Raw genomic sequence first — 16274 nt, 5'->3', positions numbered from 1 at the left:
GGAGGAGAGACAGAGGGAGGAGATAATCTCAAGCAGACTCCATGCTGAGCCTTGAGTTTGACATGGGGCTTGATCTCATGACCCCTGATCAGGACATGAGCTGAAACCAAGAGTTAGACACTCAACTGAGCCACGAAAGTGCCCCTATTTAGAATATATTTAAGAGTATCTTATAACTCAGTAAGACAGGCAGCACAATTTAAAAATGGGCAAAAGATCTGAAATAGATTATTTCATCAAATAAGATAAACAAAGCCCATTAAGCATATGAAAAGATCCTCAACATCATTAGTCATTATGGAAATGCCCAGTAATTCCACTCCTAAGTAACCCACCCAAGAAAAATGAACACATACATCCACAGAAAGACTTGTATGCAAATGTTAATAGCATAAGTCATAATAGCCAAAAAGTGAAAACAACCCAAACAGCCATCAACTTGTAAATGGATAAACAAAATGTGGCGTATACATACAACAGAATAGTATTCAGAAAAAAGAATGATTTACTAGTAATATATGCTACAAACATAGATGGACCTCAAAAACATCATGTTGAATGAAAGAAGCCACACACACAAAATATCTACATATCGTATGATTCCATTCCCACAAAATATCCAGAAATGGCACACCAGAGAGACAAAGTAGATTAGCCATGGGGCTACTGTAGGAATAGGAACTGACTACAAACAGGCGTAAGGGACCTTTTTAGGGTGACTGAAATGTTGGAAAACTGAATTTTGGTGATAGCTGCACAGCTCATGAATCTACTAAAAATCACTGAATTGTACATTTACAGTGGGTGAAATTTATAGCATCTAAATTACACCTCATTAAAGCAGTTTTAAAAGTGCCGCACCTAACTGGCAGGGTGGGGAGCTGAAATACCACATCTGGTTTTAGAGATTTGGGGAAGTTTCACAAGCATAGTAGAAGAGCTAATGTCTGTGCCTTTCCATAGCTGTTCAAAGGCTCTGACCACCAAGTAATGCCTAGAGCCTGGCCCAGGTGTACAGGAGATTTTGAGTTCCTCAACTTGAACGACGATGAATGCGGTGCTAGCAGACTTGTGTTAATAAAAAGACAAATGGCCTGTGCAATGCTGAACTGGTCATACACTTAGATAGTAAAGGAGTTTTTTAAAAAGGTATACTCCACTGGACAGTAAGAACAGAAGAGCAGACAACAGCAGATGAACGTTTTCAACAAATGTTTTTAAGACAGAAAATGCAAAGAGAAGTGCTAACTAGTAGAGAGGAGGTGAGTTTTCACCTGAACGAGCCACAGGTGGCCTTCTGAAGACAGGTGAGCCTGTTCGTCCCACAGCACTCCGTGGGAGGCTCAGCCCTTCAAAGCACAGTCGCTATCCACGGTAAAAGGCTGATGGCACGCAGAACAGTTCCAAGTCTGTACACACTGGGCCCTCTAACCCAGTTGCCAGGCTGCTATCCCCACCTCCACCCCCAAAACAATGGCTAGTTATTTTCTGACGAAATGAACTGCAGGTGAGGGCGGTTGCTTCTGGAGAGGAACCACAGGAACGTTTTTCATCTTCCCACTCTGTACCCATTAAACAGTTATTCCTACTTCCCTCCTCCCCCAGGTCCTGGCAACCACCGCTGTTTTTCCAAAGGCCTTGTAGACTTTTACCTCCACAAGGCTTTTTGAAAAACAGCTATAAGCTTGGGAATGCATCCCTTTGTTGTAATCTCAAACCATCATAACATTGTGGGTCAACTACACTCAAAAAATTTTTTTTGAAAAAGCTTGTAGACTTTTAGAACCATTTATCTACATTATTTAGATGAAAATTAGGAGTGAATTGTTGGGTAGGGTTCATATTACTGTTTTTCCTCATACCGTTTTTAGCCTAGAGAAAAAGCATGTTAAGTAATCCCTCAAAGAATCTGTGACATAAAATATTCATAAAGCTGAAGAAATATTTAGCAAGTTTAAGTTAAGAGCTCTTTCTGGTTCTGAAACTCCACCAGACTTTCATGCAATGCCTTTTGATACACCACATTCTAGGTATGTGTGTGTGTGCATGTGTTTACATTTGGCAGTTTATCTCGTGTTTCCTGCTGTGACAGATTATGGATAGTGGGCTATGGAAACACAGACAAGGAACAGTTAGCTCCAAACGAGGATCAGAAGATACTGCCTGGAGGAGCTCAAGAGCCAGCCCAGATTTGAAGGTGAGGCTAAGAAGGGAAAGGGAGATTGGTTTGTTAAATTAAGCATTTTAAGCGGAGGGCATACATGGCTTGAAGGATGGCACAGATCAGGGCACATATGTGAGAAATTTATAATTAAAAGTGACTTGGTGTTACTCAGAAGAAATGAAAGTCAAAGAGAAGCGGGAGGAGGGTGGGAGGGACAGGTGAGGCCAGCTGTCACAGAAAGTCTCGCGGTTTTGTTTTTTTTTTAATAGTTGACATGATGCCCCCTGGAGAGTTTAGGCAGAAGAAAGGAATGGTGAAAGCTGTGGTTTTTATTTTGTAATAACTTTTTTCATTATTTTCTTCACCATGCTGAACCGTTACCAAGAAGGTATCCATTTTGCCTATCTCACACTACTTTTTCAATTATGAAAAATATCAAACAAGAGAGAATTAAAAAACCAACCCTATGCCCATAATTCAGATGCAACAATTAATAGATGTTTGTCACATTTGATTCATATATCCCTCTACTTCTTCTGTGGAAATATTCCTTTTATTGTGGTAAACATAAAATTTACCATCTTAACCATTTTTAGGCACACAGTTCAGTAGCATTAAGTACACTGATATCACTGTGCAACTGCCACCGCCATCCATCTCCACAACACTTTTTATCTTCCCCAACTGAAACTGTACTCATTAGACAATAACTTTCATTTTCCCCTCTCCCAGCTCCTGGTAACTTTCTGTCTCTATGCTGGATATTTCATATAAACTGAATCATACAATAAGTGATTTTTTTAAAAAAGATCTTATTTATCTGATAGACAGAGACCACAAGTAGACAGAGAGGCAGGCAGAGAGAGAGAAGGGGAAGCAGGCTCCCCGCCGAGCAGAGAGTCCGACCCGGGGCTCGATCCCAGGACCCCAGGATCACGACCCAAGCCGAAGGCAGAGGCTTCAACCCACTGAGCCACCCAGGCGCCCCAATAAGTGACCTTTTATATCTGGTTTCTTTCGTTAGCATACTGTTTTCTAGGTTCAACCATGTTGTAGCACTTCTCAATACCTTTTGTTCTTTTTTTTTTAGGAATTGAATACTACTCCATTATATAGCTATGCCACATTTTGTTTATCCATTCATCAGCTGATGGTCATTTACATTGTTTGAGCTTTTTGACTATTAAGAATAATCCTTCTATGAACATTCACATGCAGATTTTGTGGAGACATAGACTTTCCTAAAGATTTTATTTATTTGACAGAGACAGCCAGCAAGAGAGGGAACACAAGCAGGGGGAGCAGGAGAGGGAGAAGCAGGCCCCCCACTGAGCAGGCAGCTCGATGTGGGGCTCCATCCCAGGACTCTGGGATCATGACCTGAGCCAAAGGCAGACACTTAACCAACTGAGCTACCCAGGCAACCATGGAGAGAGACAATCTTAAGCAGGTTCTACCCTCAGTGTGGAGCTGGACATGGGGCTCGAGCTCACAACCCTGAGATCATGACCTCAGCCAAAATCAAGAGTTGGACCCTTAACCAACTGTGCCACCCAAGTGCCTGTGTTCACTTTCTTAATGGTGACTTTGAAGCAGAAGAGCTTCTAATTTTGATAATGTCTGATTTTATTTTCCCCTTCGGGTATTTGTGCTTTTGGTGGTAACATATCTAAGAAACCACTGCCAAATCCAAGGTCACAAAAACTTACATGTTTTCTTCTCAGAGTTTATTCATCATGTTGTGTGTGGATATCCAGCTGTCCCAAAACCATTTATTGAAATACTTTTCTTTCCTCAAGTGAAGTATCTCAGCACCCTTATCGAAAATCAGTTGCTCACAAATGTGAGGGTTTACTTCTATGTTCCAAATATTTTTCCTTGATCTGTGTCTATCCTTATGCCTGTACTGCCTTGTAGTAGGACTTAAAATCACAAGTATAAGTTCTCCAACTTTGTTCTGATTCTCATGTTTTTTTTGTCTGTTTACTTGCTTTTGCTATTCTGCATCTCTTGAATTTCCATATTAATCTTAAGATCAGTTTGTCAATTTCTGCAATGAAGATAGTAGGGATTTTGACAGGGATTACTTTGAATCTGTTTATTAATTTAGGGAGTACTATTATCTTAACAATATCAAATCTTCTGACCCATGAATAAGAGGTAACTTTCCAATTATTAAGATATTTAATTTCTTTCAATAATATTTTGTAATTCCCAGAGTTTAAGGTTAGTATTTTTGTTAAATTTATTCCCAAATGTTTTATTCTCCTTGATGCTACTATAAATGAAATTACTGGCTTAACTTCAGTTTTCCAAGTATACAGAAATGCAACTGATTTTTATATATTGTTCTTGAATGTAGCAACCTTGCTGAACTCATTTGTTAGTTTTTTTTTTAATTTTTTTAAAAGACTTTATTTATTTATTTGACAGACAGAGATCACAAGCAGGCAGAGAGAGAGGAGGAAGCAGGCTCCCTGCTGAGCAGAGAGCCCAATGCCAGGCTCCATACCAGGACTCAGGGATCATGACCTGAGCTGAAGGCAGAGGCTTTAACCCACTGAGCCACCCAGGCGCCCTCATTTGTTAGTTCTAACAGCTTTTTTTAATGGATTCCTTAGAGTTTTCTACATATCAGATAGTATCACCTGCAAAAAGAAATAGTTTTACTTCTTCCTTCCTTCCAGTCTGGATACCTTTTATTTTTTTTCTTGCTGAACTGTTTCAGATAGAACCTCTAGTACAATGTTGAACGGAAGTGGAGAGAACAGACATCCTTTTCTTCCTGATCTTAGGGAGAAAGCTTTCAGCCTTTCACTACTAAGTATGATGTTAGCTGTGGGTTTTTGTAGATGCCTTGTATTAGGCTGAAGGGGTTCCCTTTTAATCCTAGTTTATTGAGTGTTTCCATCATGAGAGGGTGTTGAACTTTTTAAAATACTTTCTCTTTATCTATGCAGATGATAATGTGGTTTTGTCCTTTGGTATGGTATGCTAATTGATTTCAAATGTTTACATTCCTAAGATAAATCCCATTTGGTCACCGTGTATTATCCTTTTTATATAATGCTGGATTCAGTTTGCTTGTATTTTGTTGAGGATTTTGTGTCTATATTCATAAGGGATATTGATCTGTAGTTTTCTTTTCCAATGGTATCTTTGGTTTTGATACCAGGGTAATCCTGGCCTCATACAGAATGAGTTGGTATGCGTTCCTTCCTCTTTTTTTTTTTTTTTTTGGAAAGAATTTGTGAAGAATGGGTATTCTTTAAATGTTTGGTAGAATTTGTCAATGAAGCCATCTGAACCTGGGCAGATTCTACCTTATTGCTGTTACTGCAAGTCTGCTGATCATACAGCTTCATGAGGCCACGAGCCAGTTATCAGTGTACTGCCACAATGCTCTAAACTCACCTTTACTGCACTGAGAAAATGGATCCAAGTCTTTAAAACATTATTTCTTTGTATCTAACATAAAGACAAGTTTTGTAGGTAGATGGCCCTGAAGAAGCATTTCAGGAGGAACAGGGTTTGCTTACTGGTTCCAGTATTTATTCTGGTATACTCCTGCAGCATGGCAGCTTCTTCAGCATCCACTCCTGCTTCTCTTGGTGGCCTGAAGCACCCAGCAGCCAGCAGTTTTCCCTAGCACCCTAACAGGCAGTTTTGTAACAGAGGCTTTGAAGAGATAGACCCCCCTGAATAGCTTTCAACAGAACCCTAGCAGTTCCAGCAAGTTCTGGAGGGTGGATTTCTTTTCAAGATTTATTTATTTTAGAGAGAGACAGAGTGAGAGTGTGTGCGCACAGGAGCGGGGGGGAGGGGTGCAGGGGGAGAGAGAAAGCAAAGCACATTCTCTGCTGAGCACAGAACCTGACTTGGGGCTGATCCCAGGACCCTAAGATCTTGACTTGAGCTGCATACTTAACCAACTGAGACACCCAGGCACCCCTGGAGGGTGGATTTCTAAGTAAGTTCCACTGGCACAGGTTCCCAGTGACTTCTTACTATTTAAGGAGACATGACCATGTCCTCTCCAACAAGGTCTCAATCAATCAGGAGCAGGAAGAGAATTCCTCAGATGTGCTATCTCATTACTAGGCATAATGGCTGTTCCTTACATCAACAATTCTCATACTCTTTAAAGCTCTCCTTAGTTTTTGCTTGCCATGATTATTTGTGATTAAAAACACTGGTAGCAAGAAGATTCACTTGTAAGTGATAATTGTAAGTGTTTACAATTAAATTATTTACTTGAATAAAGACACTAACAATACTTACATGGACTCTCAATTTCTGTATATAAATCAGCATGTAGTTCATTTGCAATTTGAAAAAGACTAAAAAAATCTTTTTTTTTTTAAAGATTTTATTTATTTACTGACAGACAGAGATCACAAGTAGGCAGAGAGGCAGGCAGAGAGAGAGGGGGAAGCAGGCCCCCTTCTGAGCAGAGAGCCCGACCCGGGGCTCGATCCCAGGATCCTGGGAACACGACTTGAGCCGAAGGCAGAGGCTTAATCCACTGAGCCACCCAGGTGCCCCAAGACTAAAAAAATCTTAAAGGTTCACTCAAATAACACATTCTTTGGGACATCCTCCTCCCCACTGAGTGGAAACCATTTCATTCTCTCTACCCTTGGGACTGACACCCTAATCAGGTTGTTACAGCCACGATAACCCTTAATATTTTCATACGGAGAGACCAAACTCCTCCAGGGCAGGGGCCATGATTCAGATGCCTCCTCAACTCACTTCCTGACTCAGAACAAATGCTCAACTAGTGTTACTGATTGCGAGGAAAAAACCCCTCCCCCTGCCCCCGCCCGGTGCCTGGGTGGTTCAATGGTTTAATCTATTAATCTCAGGTCTTTTTTTTTTTTTTTAAGACTTTTTTTGGTATGTATGTATGTATGAGACAGAGAGAGCACGCTTGTTGGGGGTAGGGGAGAGGCAGAGGAAGAAGCCTGACCCCCCGTCGAGCAGTGAGTCCCAGGCAGGGTTGGATTCCAGGATCCTAAAATCATAACTTGAGCCACAATTAAGTGTTGGAGGCTTAAATGACTGAACCAGGCGCCCTCGGCTCAGGTCTTGATCTTAGGGTCTAGTTCAAGCCATCGCCCAGCGTGGACCCTACTTAAAAAAACTAAACAAAACCGCCTAATTTCACCCATCAACAAAGAAAAGCAACAATTCTCAAGGTGCAAAGATTTCTAAAGAGGAAGTTTTGGGAAATCGTCTGGAAGGCTCCGGTCCAGCCCAACCTTTCCAAGTATCAATCTGGTAATTTTGCGTTAGAAAATCCTGAAGGTGGGGAAGTGTGCGCCACAGGCAATCGAGGGCACCACCACGCTTACAGCTCGGCTCTAAGCGGGCCGTCCCCAAACAGGGAATGGGCCTAATCCATCTGGGCCCATCTGCTGGGAAGCCCTGACACCGGGGCCCACAGCTAAGCTTGCTCTCCACCCAAGAGGGCCTGCATTAACTGCATGGGCCCACCCTTCTCTGCATTTCCCAGTCCCCCGGCCACTTCTGCATCCAGAAACAGCAGCACGCGCCACTGGGAAACGTGAACTTCGTAACCGCGACCCAACCAGACCCCGGGGCTGAACCTCAAGTCGCGGAAGTCCGTGGTCACAGAAAAGAGCTTAAGGCCTTCCCACACTTCCCGAAGGCTGCGGCTCTCCACTCCCCCGCACACTGGCGGACCTCCGCAATCCCCAGGCCCTGACCGCCACGCCAACCCCTGCCATGTGCTTTTACTCACCAGCGGCCGCAGGGCACGGAAGCAGCGAAGCACAGGTACCACACAGCACGCGGCTCAAAGGAAAGGCGGCCTTCTTGCGCGCCCCGCTGTCTGGGCCTGCCCCTCGGAGCTGAGGCCTGCCCCTTCCGGCCCCAGCTTCCGGTCTCTAGGGGACTGCCCAGTTCTGGACCTCAGGTTTCTTTTGTTGGCTTGGGAATGAGGCAGGGGGTATTCACATGCCGCCCCCAAAAGGTGGTGTGGTGTGCTTTAAAGGCCTACTTTGCCAGCTTTGGGCCAACTTTTTCCCAAAGACTTTTCTATCAGCATGGGGTGTGCAAGGGACAATCCTGGGATCACTTCCCGACCTCTCTCTCTGCTTGGCCCAGAGGCCATTGAGCCGACTTTGGGCATGGCCTTGGGCCAGCCACGATTCAGGCGGTGTTGGTCATCGAATACCTACTGTTTGCAGGTCCTATAGAGCTGGGTCGAAGTGGGGAGGAGGGAAAAAAATCTGCACCATCCCTCCTGCCAGGGTAACCGATCAAGATAGACTCCTACAACAATCTAACTGCAAAACAGCAAAAGCTATGTTTCAGTTGTTCTCTTAATACTTTCTTACTCAGTTGGCTCGCCAGCATTTTGCCAAATTTGGAAGGTAAGTTAGAGATGATCTGTCTTAAACGTCCCTCAAATCTAAAAATTCATGTTGGAAAGCCAGAGCGTCAAAGAGATAGGCAAAGCCAGGGCCTCCCAGTCCCCAGAAACACTCAACCCTCCTGCGGAATCTGACCAAGCGCTAACTGGTGATGCTAGTGTACAGAGGAAAACAGTGATTTCAAGTAAGAGCAGTCCTGATGTGCTATGAATTTGGAATTCATAGAATTCCATTGGAATTGAGGAACTAGCGTGGTTCAGGGAATGCAGCTCAGGGAATGTAGCCGCAAGGATTTAATTGCAGTTACTGATTTCGCCAGGCTATGTAGGGGTAGCTCAATTATGTGGAAATGCTCACGAGTATGTGTATATTTTCAGGGGGAAAGTCTGCGGAGAAATACACAGCAAAATGTTAATATGCATTCATTCATCAGGTACTACCGATTTAGGTGCTAGGCCCTGGGGTACAAAGTGAGAATTAGCTCACAGCCTAGCAGGAGACAAATGGGGGGCAAGACTAACACCTTTTATTTTCTCTGTATTCTTCTCTTTGTTTTCCACAATGGGAATAGGTATCGTCTCTAGCAAACACCAAAAAAAGGTTTTATTTTGAGAAAGGAAAATAATTTTCCTTCTTAGGGCGCAGTCGGAAGGAAAGGCTCAATTCCCAAGCCTCTCCGTTCAGTCCTCAGAGTTCCCACGGAATCATACATAGGAGAGTCTTAGAATCCTGCGGTGCAAACCGAGACAGCGGAAGTGAGGGATCTGCCACCGCCTTAAGTCGTGTTTCTCGTACTGTTCTGCAGAAAGTCTGCAAGATGGGAGACGGGCGAGAGTCATAATCACAACCAACTCCGCAGGACCCCAGCGCACAGCGATCAGGTTTCACGGACGTGGGTTCAATACCGATAGGTCGCTACTACCGGAAACAGAAGGCCGTGGGCAGGCTGGCGATTGGACGCGGAGCCGGAAGCGGAAGCTGAAAATTGCGTTTGGTGGCTCCCGATATGGCTGAGGCGGGGGGTGTTACGACCGAATCCCTTGCGGGAGACAGGGCGCGGGCGGCGCGCACCATGCTAGATCAGGTGGTACTCCCGGGTGAGGAACTGCTGTTGCCCGAGCAGGAGGACGCTGAAGGCCCAGGAGGTGCTGGGGAGCGACCGCTGCGCCTGAATGCGGGGACGCGCTCCCGGGGACGCGTTGTGTGCGGCCCGGGCTTGCGGCGTAGTGGCGACCGCCTGCTGGTCACCAAGTGCGGCCGCCTCCGTCACAAGGAGCCCGGCGGCGGCAGCAGCGGCGGTGGCGTTTACTGGGTGGACTCACAGCAGAAACGGGTGAGATGGGACTCCGGAGAGGTGGTATGGCCGTTGGAGTGATATCCTCGCTCTGGGAAGAGGCGGGGGTGGGGCCGTGGACCTCTTCTCTGTTAATGCTAGTCTAGAGCCACCGTAGTCATGTGCTCTCCTCTGCATCCCCTTTAAACCACTGGGAACAAATGAAACAAACGTAGCTTGAGAAGGGCGACCAGGAGAGAAAGGAGACTAGAAATCTTGGCGTGTAAAGTTTAAGGATTGTAAAATACGGTCATTCATTCAAAATCTCAAAGGCCAGGGAGCACCAGACCTATCTTTTGGAGTCCGAAACGGCAGAAATCCAGACTCAGTGAGTGGATGTTCCAGGGAGTTAAATTTCTCTTAGAATAAGGACTTTAATATGGGAAAAACTGCCTAACAATGAAATAGGCTTCTTCGGTTGTAGGATCCCCTGTACGACTGGACTTAATACGCCAGCAGAAGCTCTAGGGACTTTCTGATAAGAATACAAGACGTATGGGATACTGGCTGAAATGAACAGAGTATTAAAGCTGTAAAGAGAATTAATGATGTGATTGTTTTACTGAGAGTAACATATGATCAGATTTGTTGTTGATTTGTATTAATTTGTAAACTTGAATTTCAAAATATTTTCTAAATAACTCTAATGACAGTAAAGTAACCACTGAGAACTTCCTGAAGATACCGTCCAAGATATCTTGGAAATGATTATCATTTATGGCTGTTTCTTCATTCTGTTTTCTTCTGTAGTATGTCCCAGTGAAAGGAGACCATGTGATTGGCATAGTGACAGCTAAATCTGGAGATATATTCAAAGTGGATGTTGGAGGGAGTGAACCAGCATCTTTGTCTTACTTGGCATTTGAAGGTGCAACTAAAAGAAACAGACCCAATGTGCAGGTAATGATGGGAGTCTTTGGTTTCAAAAATAGGAAAAGTATAATATCCAGAAACACTCAAATATCCAGAAGCCTACCTGAATTGTCTCCTAAGCATGACCTATTTTACCAGTTGGGGTGATCTCTAAACATCTGTGTAATCACTTCAGGCTCCACAAGTTCCTTCCAGTGCTCCAGCCCTGGGACCAGAGTTACATACTTAGTTTACATTGGCTATATTGGGGGTGGTTTTGTGTCTACTGAGTTGAAAGGTTATATTTCTTCCCTCTCTTCTTATCTGTTATGTCCATATCCACTGGACAAGGAAGTAAGCCATAGGCTTGGAGAGGAAGAAGGAGTAAGCAGTGCAGATCACCATATCAGCCAGCCATGCAGCCTGATTGTTAAGTCCTGGGACTGGCATCTCACAACTTAAGTCACATCCCTGTTTCCCAATAATCTCTTCTTGGAGCTGACAGAGGGGCAGTCTTGATACCTCAGGTTTTCCTATTTGGAATTTTCAGGTAGCATAGCCACACTTTGTCCACCCAGAAATTTGATGGTTTCTATGCCCCTTCTCACTAACATTTCATTTGTCTTTAGTTGCTTAATCTTTACTGGTCCTCTTTGTTTCTACCTCTGATGTTCTATTCCTTCACCCGTATATCCCATTTTGCAAGTTCAGACCTTAGCTACTTTTGTTTTTTTCAAGATTTCATTTATTTGAGAGAGAAAGAAAGCATGAGCACAAGCAGGGGGGAGAGTCAGAGGGAGAGGGAGAAGCAGAATTTCTGCAGAGCAGGAAACCTGATTTGAGGCTCGAACCTAGGACCCTAAGATAATGACCTGAGCTGAAGGCATCCGCTTAACCTACTAAGCCATGCAGGCACCCCCAGACCTTAGCTACTTCTTGACCAGATTTGGTCAGTGACCTCATTAACATCCCTGCTTGTAAACTTTTGTTCTTCCATTCAGGCTTTTGAGAGCTGACAGCCTCAAACAACTCCCTTTCTTGAAAAAAAAAAAAAAGTTTCTTTGATGCTTACAGATTGTATTGGCATTATACTCCAGAAGTCTTTCCCCCATCTGTAATTATATCTTCTTTGTAGCCATGCTTGAACTGTCCCCCTCCCCAAACTATTCCCCGAACCTTTCCTCATGCTGTTGCCTCTATCTGGATTGCTTTTTCGCCTTAGCCTTTGGAACACATGCTCATTTTTTGAGAACAAGGGTAAACACCACCACCTTTGTAAAACCATTCCTCATCTACAGTCACCTTCCTTATAACTTTAGCACTTACAAAGTCTTAAATGAACTTTCATATATATATATATTTTTTTTTCAAGATTTTATTTATTTATTTGACAGAGATCACAAGTAGGCAGAGAGACAGGCAGGGGTGGGGGGAAAACAGGCTCCCCACTGAGCAGAGAGCCAGGAACCTGGGATCACGACCTGAACTGAGCTGAAGGGCAGAGGCTTTAACACACTGAGCCACCCAGTTGCCCCTGAACTTTGTTATTTATATGTACATCCTCAGTGTCCTCCAAGACCAAATGCTTCTGAAATACAAAGAATGTTTTTGTTTCTCTTTAGTTGCTAGTCATCAAGGAATAGTAGATACAGAACAGAACAAGTTCTCTCTCCTCTATTCCTTTTGTTTCATCATTTTAAGTTCAGCTCTGAGGTGTTTCTTTATTTCTTTGAGAGTGAGAGAAAGTGGGGAGAGAGAGACTCTCAAGCAGATCTCACACTGAGGGCAGAGTCCTCTGTGGGACTCGATCTCACAACCCTTGAAACAAAATCAAGTTGGGCGCTTAACTGACTGAGCCACTGACACCCCATCTGAGGTTTTTAAGTTTTTCATGAAGTATCAGTGAATTACCATTGTTTATTTTACTTTGAAAAATTTGCATGCCAAGAGTTTCCAATCTTCTGTAATTCCCTAGGATAGTGCTACCTACTAGGACTTTCTGTGATGCTGGTGTTTTACATCCACACTCACTGGTATGGTAGTCACTAGCCACATGTAGCTGTTGAGCTCTTGAAATATGGCTAATGCAATTGAGGAGCTGAATTTCAAATATCTAACTTTAAATGTAAATTTAAATAACTACATGTGAGTAATGGTTACTATATCAGATGGTGTAACCCTAGAGGACGTTGTCTTTGAGATAGCTCCCAGTTTGAGGAGGGTACATGCCTTAATGTTGCCTTTTTTTTTTTTTTTTTTAAAGATTTTATCTGTGAGAGAGGGAGGGCCTGAGCACAAGTGGGAAGAGCGGCAGGCAGGAGAAGCAGGTTCCCTGCTGAGCAAGGAGCCGGATGAGGGACTCAATCCCAGGACACCGTGATCAAGACCCAAGCGAAAGGCAGATGCTTAACCTACTGAACCACCCAGGTGTCCCTTCATGTTGTGTTTTTTAAAGACTCAACTGCAGAATGTGGGTATTCTGGGGGATAGTTGGTCAGTTAGCCGCAGAAATATAGAGGGCTTCATTGCTGCCTATGAGAAGAAACCATAGAATGATTTGCCGAGAGGCGCCTGGGTGGCTCAGTCAGTTAAGCATCTGCCTTTGGCTTAGGTCATGACCTCAGCGTCCTGGGATGGAGCCCCAAGTCGGGCTCCCTGCTTAGTGGGGAGTTTGCTTCTCCCTCTCCCTCTCTCCTCTGCTCATGCACTCTCTCTCTCAAATAAATAAAATCTTAACCAAAAAAAAAGGTGGGGAGTGATTTGCTGAGAGGAAATGAACTGTTTTTAAATTATCGTTTTAGGTTGGAGATCTCATCTATGGCCAATTTGTGGTTGCTAATAAAGATATGGAACCAGAGATGGTCTGTATTGACAGCTGTGGACGAGCCAGTGGAATGGGTGTGATTGGACAGGATGGTCTGCTTTTTAAAGTGACTTTGGGCTTAATTAGAAAGTAAGTCCTGATGCCTTGTGGTTTGCCTATCTTCTTTTATAATTATACCCTCTTGGAAAGCTGACTGATCTTTGGGATTCAGATTCTTTGTAAAAATGTCTGAATGTCCTCAGTTAAAAGTCAGTGTCCATTCTTAGCACAGTTATAAACTCATGCATTTAGTCCCATTCTCTCTTCATGTGAATACATTAAATTCACATGTATCTGGTGGTATAGTTTTTGTGTTGATAGTATGGAGTCTGGGCTTCTCTCCCAGAAAGTCTGCTGTTCCTTATAGCTGTTATATTCAATCCAAATATGAAAACTGGCATTTCCTCCTCCTAAGTCATTTGAATACAGATGCAATTTACATTTGTACAAAATGACCAGATTTTTCTAGTAATGGGGGTCAGATGCAGGTGGGCTGATGTGCTCTAAAAGCATATGTATACATTCACATAAGGCTCCTGCTATTCTGTCCTGGTAGATTTAATAGTTCCCAGAGGTAGACTCTGTTTGTATTTAGACCTTTACCTACCAAAAGCTGTGCCCTATGAAAGAACTACTCCTAGAGCCCCTGAGCCTCAGAGCTCAGTGTTGGATGCTCTCTTTCTTACTTACTCTGCTGATTTGGACAATTAATTTAAGACAGGGAAGCATGTTATTAGCCAAGCAGCACCCTTGTGGTTTGAAAATCAATGCTTCTCTCCAAGTACTGAATTTAGTACCAGGGAATAACTTACATGGTCAGGAAAAGAAGCTTAAACTGTTCTTTTAGAACCAAAGATAATAAAAAAGCTATGATTCTTAAGCCTAGAAAAAAGGTGCTCTGACAGTATATGGGAAGAACTTTATACATTTTTTGTGAAGTTGGTGACACACGGAGTTTGATTTCTTTGTAGAGGATAGAACCCATTGTTGTGACTTACAGTATTTCACAAATAGGTATATAAAAGATGAATTAATACATCCAAAGTGTGATTGGATGAAAGGGGGCAGGAAAGTCACGTGCCTTGTTTTGGGATGAGGGTGGGATTTTGAATAACTGTGGAGAACTGTCCAGAAACTAGAAGTCTTCTTTTATTTATTTTTTTTTTTTTTAAAGATTTATTTATTTATTTATTTGACAGAGGTCACAAGTAGGCAGAGAGGCAGGCAGAGAGAGAGGAGGAAGCAGGCTCCCCGCTGAGCAGAGAGCCCAATGTGGGGCTCGATCCCAGGACCCCGAGATCATGACCCGAGCCGAAGGCAGAGGCTTTAACCCACTGAGCCACCCAGGCGCCCCTAGAAGTCTTCTTTTAAAGGAGAGTTGGGTCATACCCTACCACTTTCTTAAATTTAGTTTTCTTTCCATCTCCTCACCAGGCTCCTGGCTCCAGACTGTGAAATCCTACAGGAAGTGGGAAAACTCTACCCACTGGAGATAGTATTTGGGATGAATGGAAGAATATGGGTTAAGGCAAAAACCATTCAGCAGACCTTAATTTTGGCAAACATTTTAGAAGCTTGTGAACACATGACAGCAGATCAAAGAAAACAGATCTTCTCCAGATTGGCGGAAAGTTAGGTGGAATTTTTTATGGGTCAGTTAACCCAAGAGACTTTGGGTTTCCTGGGAAAAATTTTTCGGGAAACCTCTTCTCATTAAATGTTCAGAAGACAAAATGTGAATGTACATATTGTCTTATTAAAGTCCTTATTTTTATAAAAATGTTACTAGTTGCCACCCATGTTATTGTGGGTGAGAAAAATCATTATAAAATAATGATGTATTTTTTTCTTTACAATAAAGTTTACTAAAAATATTATCGGTTTTTTTGCTGTTAACTACTTTAGTTTTGCTAAACTGCAGCTTTTATAATACACCGGAAGTAAGCATTAAAATAATTATTTTCTGGTAACAGTGAAACATGTTCACCAAAGAAAATGTTGAATACGTAAAGAAGCAAATACACTATAGACGTAGTCTATGTATTTTTCAAATTGAAATTACAGGATTCTACTTTAATGCTACTTTGTAATATACTCTGTCCACTTCAGACAATATTTAATATATTTCTCATGACTGCTATTCAGAAGTGCAATAGTTATATTTCATTTTCACGTTATAGGATATTTTGGGTATGTCCAGTTTTTTGTTCTATAAATAACACTGATGAGGATCTTGAAGCCAAGTCCAAAACTACATGTCTAGGTTTTGAAAAAATGGTAGAGGTGATAGAGTTGGAGAGGAAATTCTTCCATGCTTTTTGGAGTTTTAAGCAAAGACTTTAGAGGTGAAAGCCTTTAGAGGTGAAAATGAAGCCTGGCAGATGATCCAGGTCAGTGTTCTGGGGGGGCAGAGACCTCCCTAAAAGTATGAGTTACCCCTGAAGCCTAGCCAGAGGAGGGCCCTTCTTGGATGACAGAGATTATAGAACTCATTCAATATGGTGATGAAAACCAAGGAGCATTATATATTCCTAAAGATGTTTCCTGAAGACTGGCCTATTTTTAATAAAAAGACGCTGATAGAATTTGTGAAGACAATAGCTCCTGAAGGATTCAGTTCTGAAGGGGAGCAGACAGAGCAGCGCAGTAATGTTTCGGCTG

The 16274-nt window shown here is 42.9% G+C and overlaps 1 protein-coding gene across 1 annotated transcript; it reads left to right on the top strand.

Annotated features, from left to right (window-relative positions):
- The first annotated feature begins 9547 nt into the window (after positions 1-9547).
- On the top strand, positions 9548-15480 carry EXOSC3 (exosome component 3). The gene is made up of 4 exons (XM_080819753.1): positions 9548-9898; positions 10649-10798; positions 13552-13703; positions 15048-15480. The coding sequence occupies exons 1-4, from the start codon at positions 9572-9574 to the stop codon at positions 15247-15249; spliced, it is 831 nt and encodes a 276-aa protein (XP_080675879.1). The 5' UTR covers positions 9548-9571; the 3' UTR covers positions 15250-15480.
- Positions 15481-16274: the final 794 nt, after the last annotated feature.

Source organism: Martes martes (assembly GCF_963455335.1).
Source record: "Martes martes genome assembly, chromosome: 12".
NCBI classification, from domain to species: Eukaryota; Metazoa; Chordata; class Mammalia; order Carnivora; family Mustelidae; genus Martes; species Martes martes.
This window is presented reverse-complemented; position numbering and strand designations above follow the sequence as displayed.

What these genes read in the sequence shown, in the direction of transcription:
- EXOSC3 (XM_080819753.1), top strand. Translation starts at nt 9,572, where the DNA reads ATGGCTGAGGCGGGGGGTGTTACGACCGAATCCCTTGCGGGAGACAGG. An exon ending in GAAACAGACCCAATGTGCAG is followed by an intron (nt 10,799 to 13,551) that starts GTAATGATGGGA and finishes TTATCGTTTTAG; the next exon opens with GTTGGAGATCTCATCTATGG. An exon ending in ACTTTGGGCTTAATTAGAAA is followed by an intron (nt 13,704 to 15,047) that starts GTAAGTCCTGAT and finishes TCTCCTCACCAG; the next exon opens with GCTCCTGGCTCCAGACTGTG.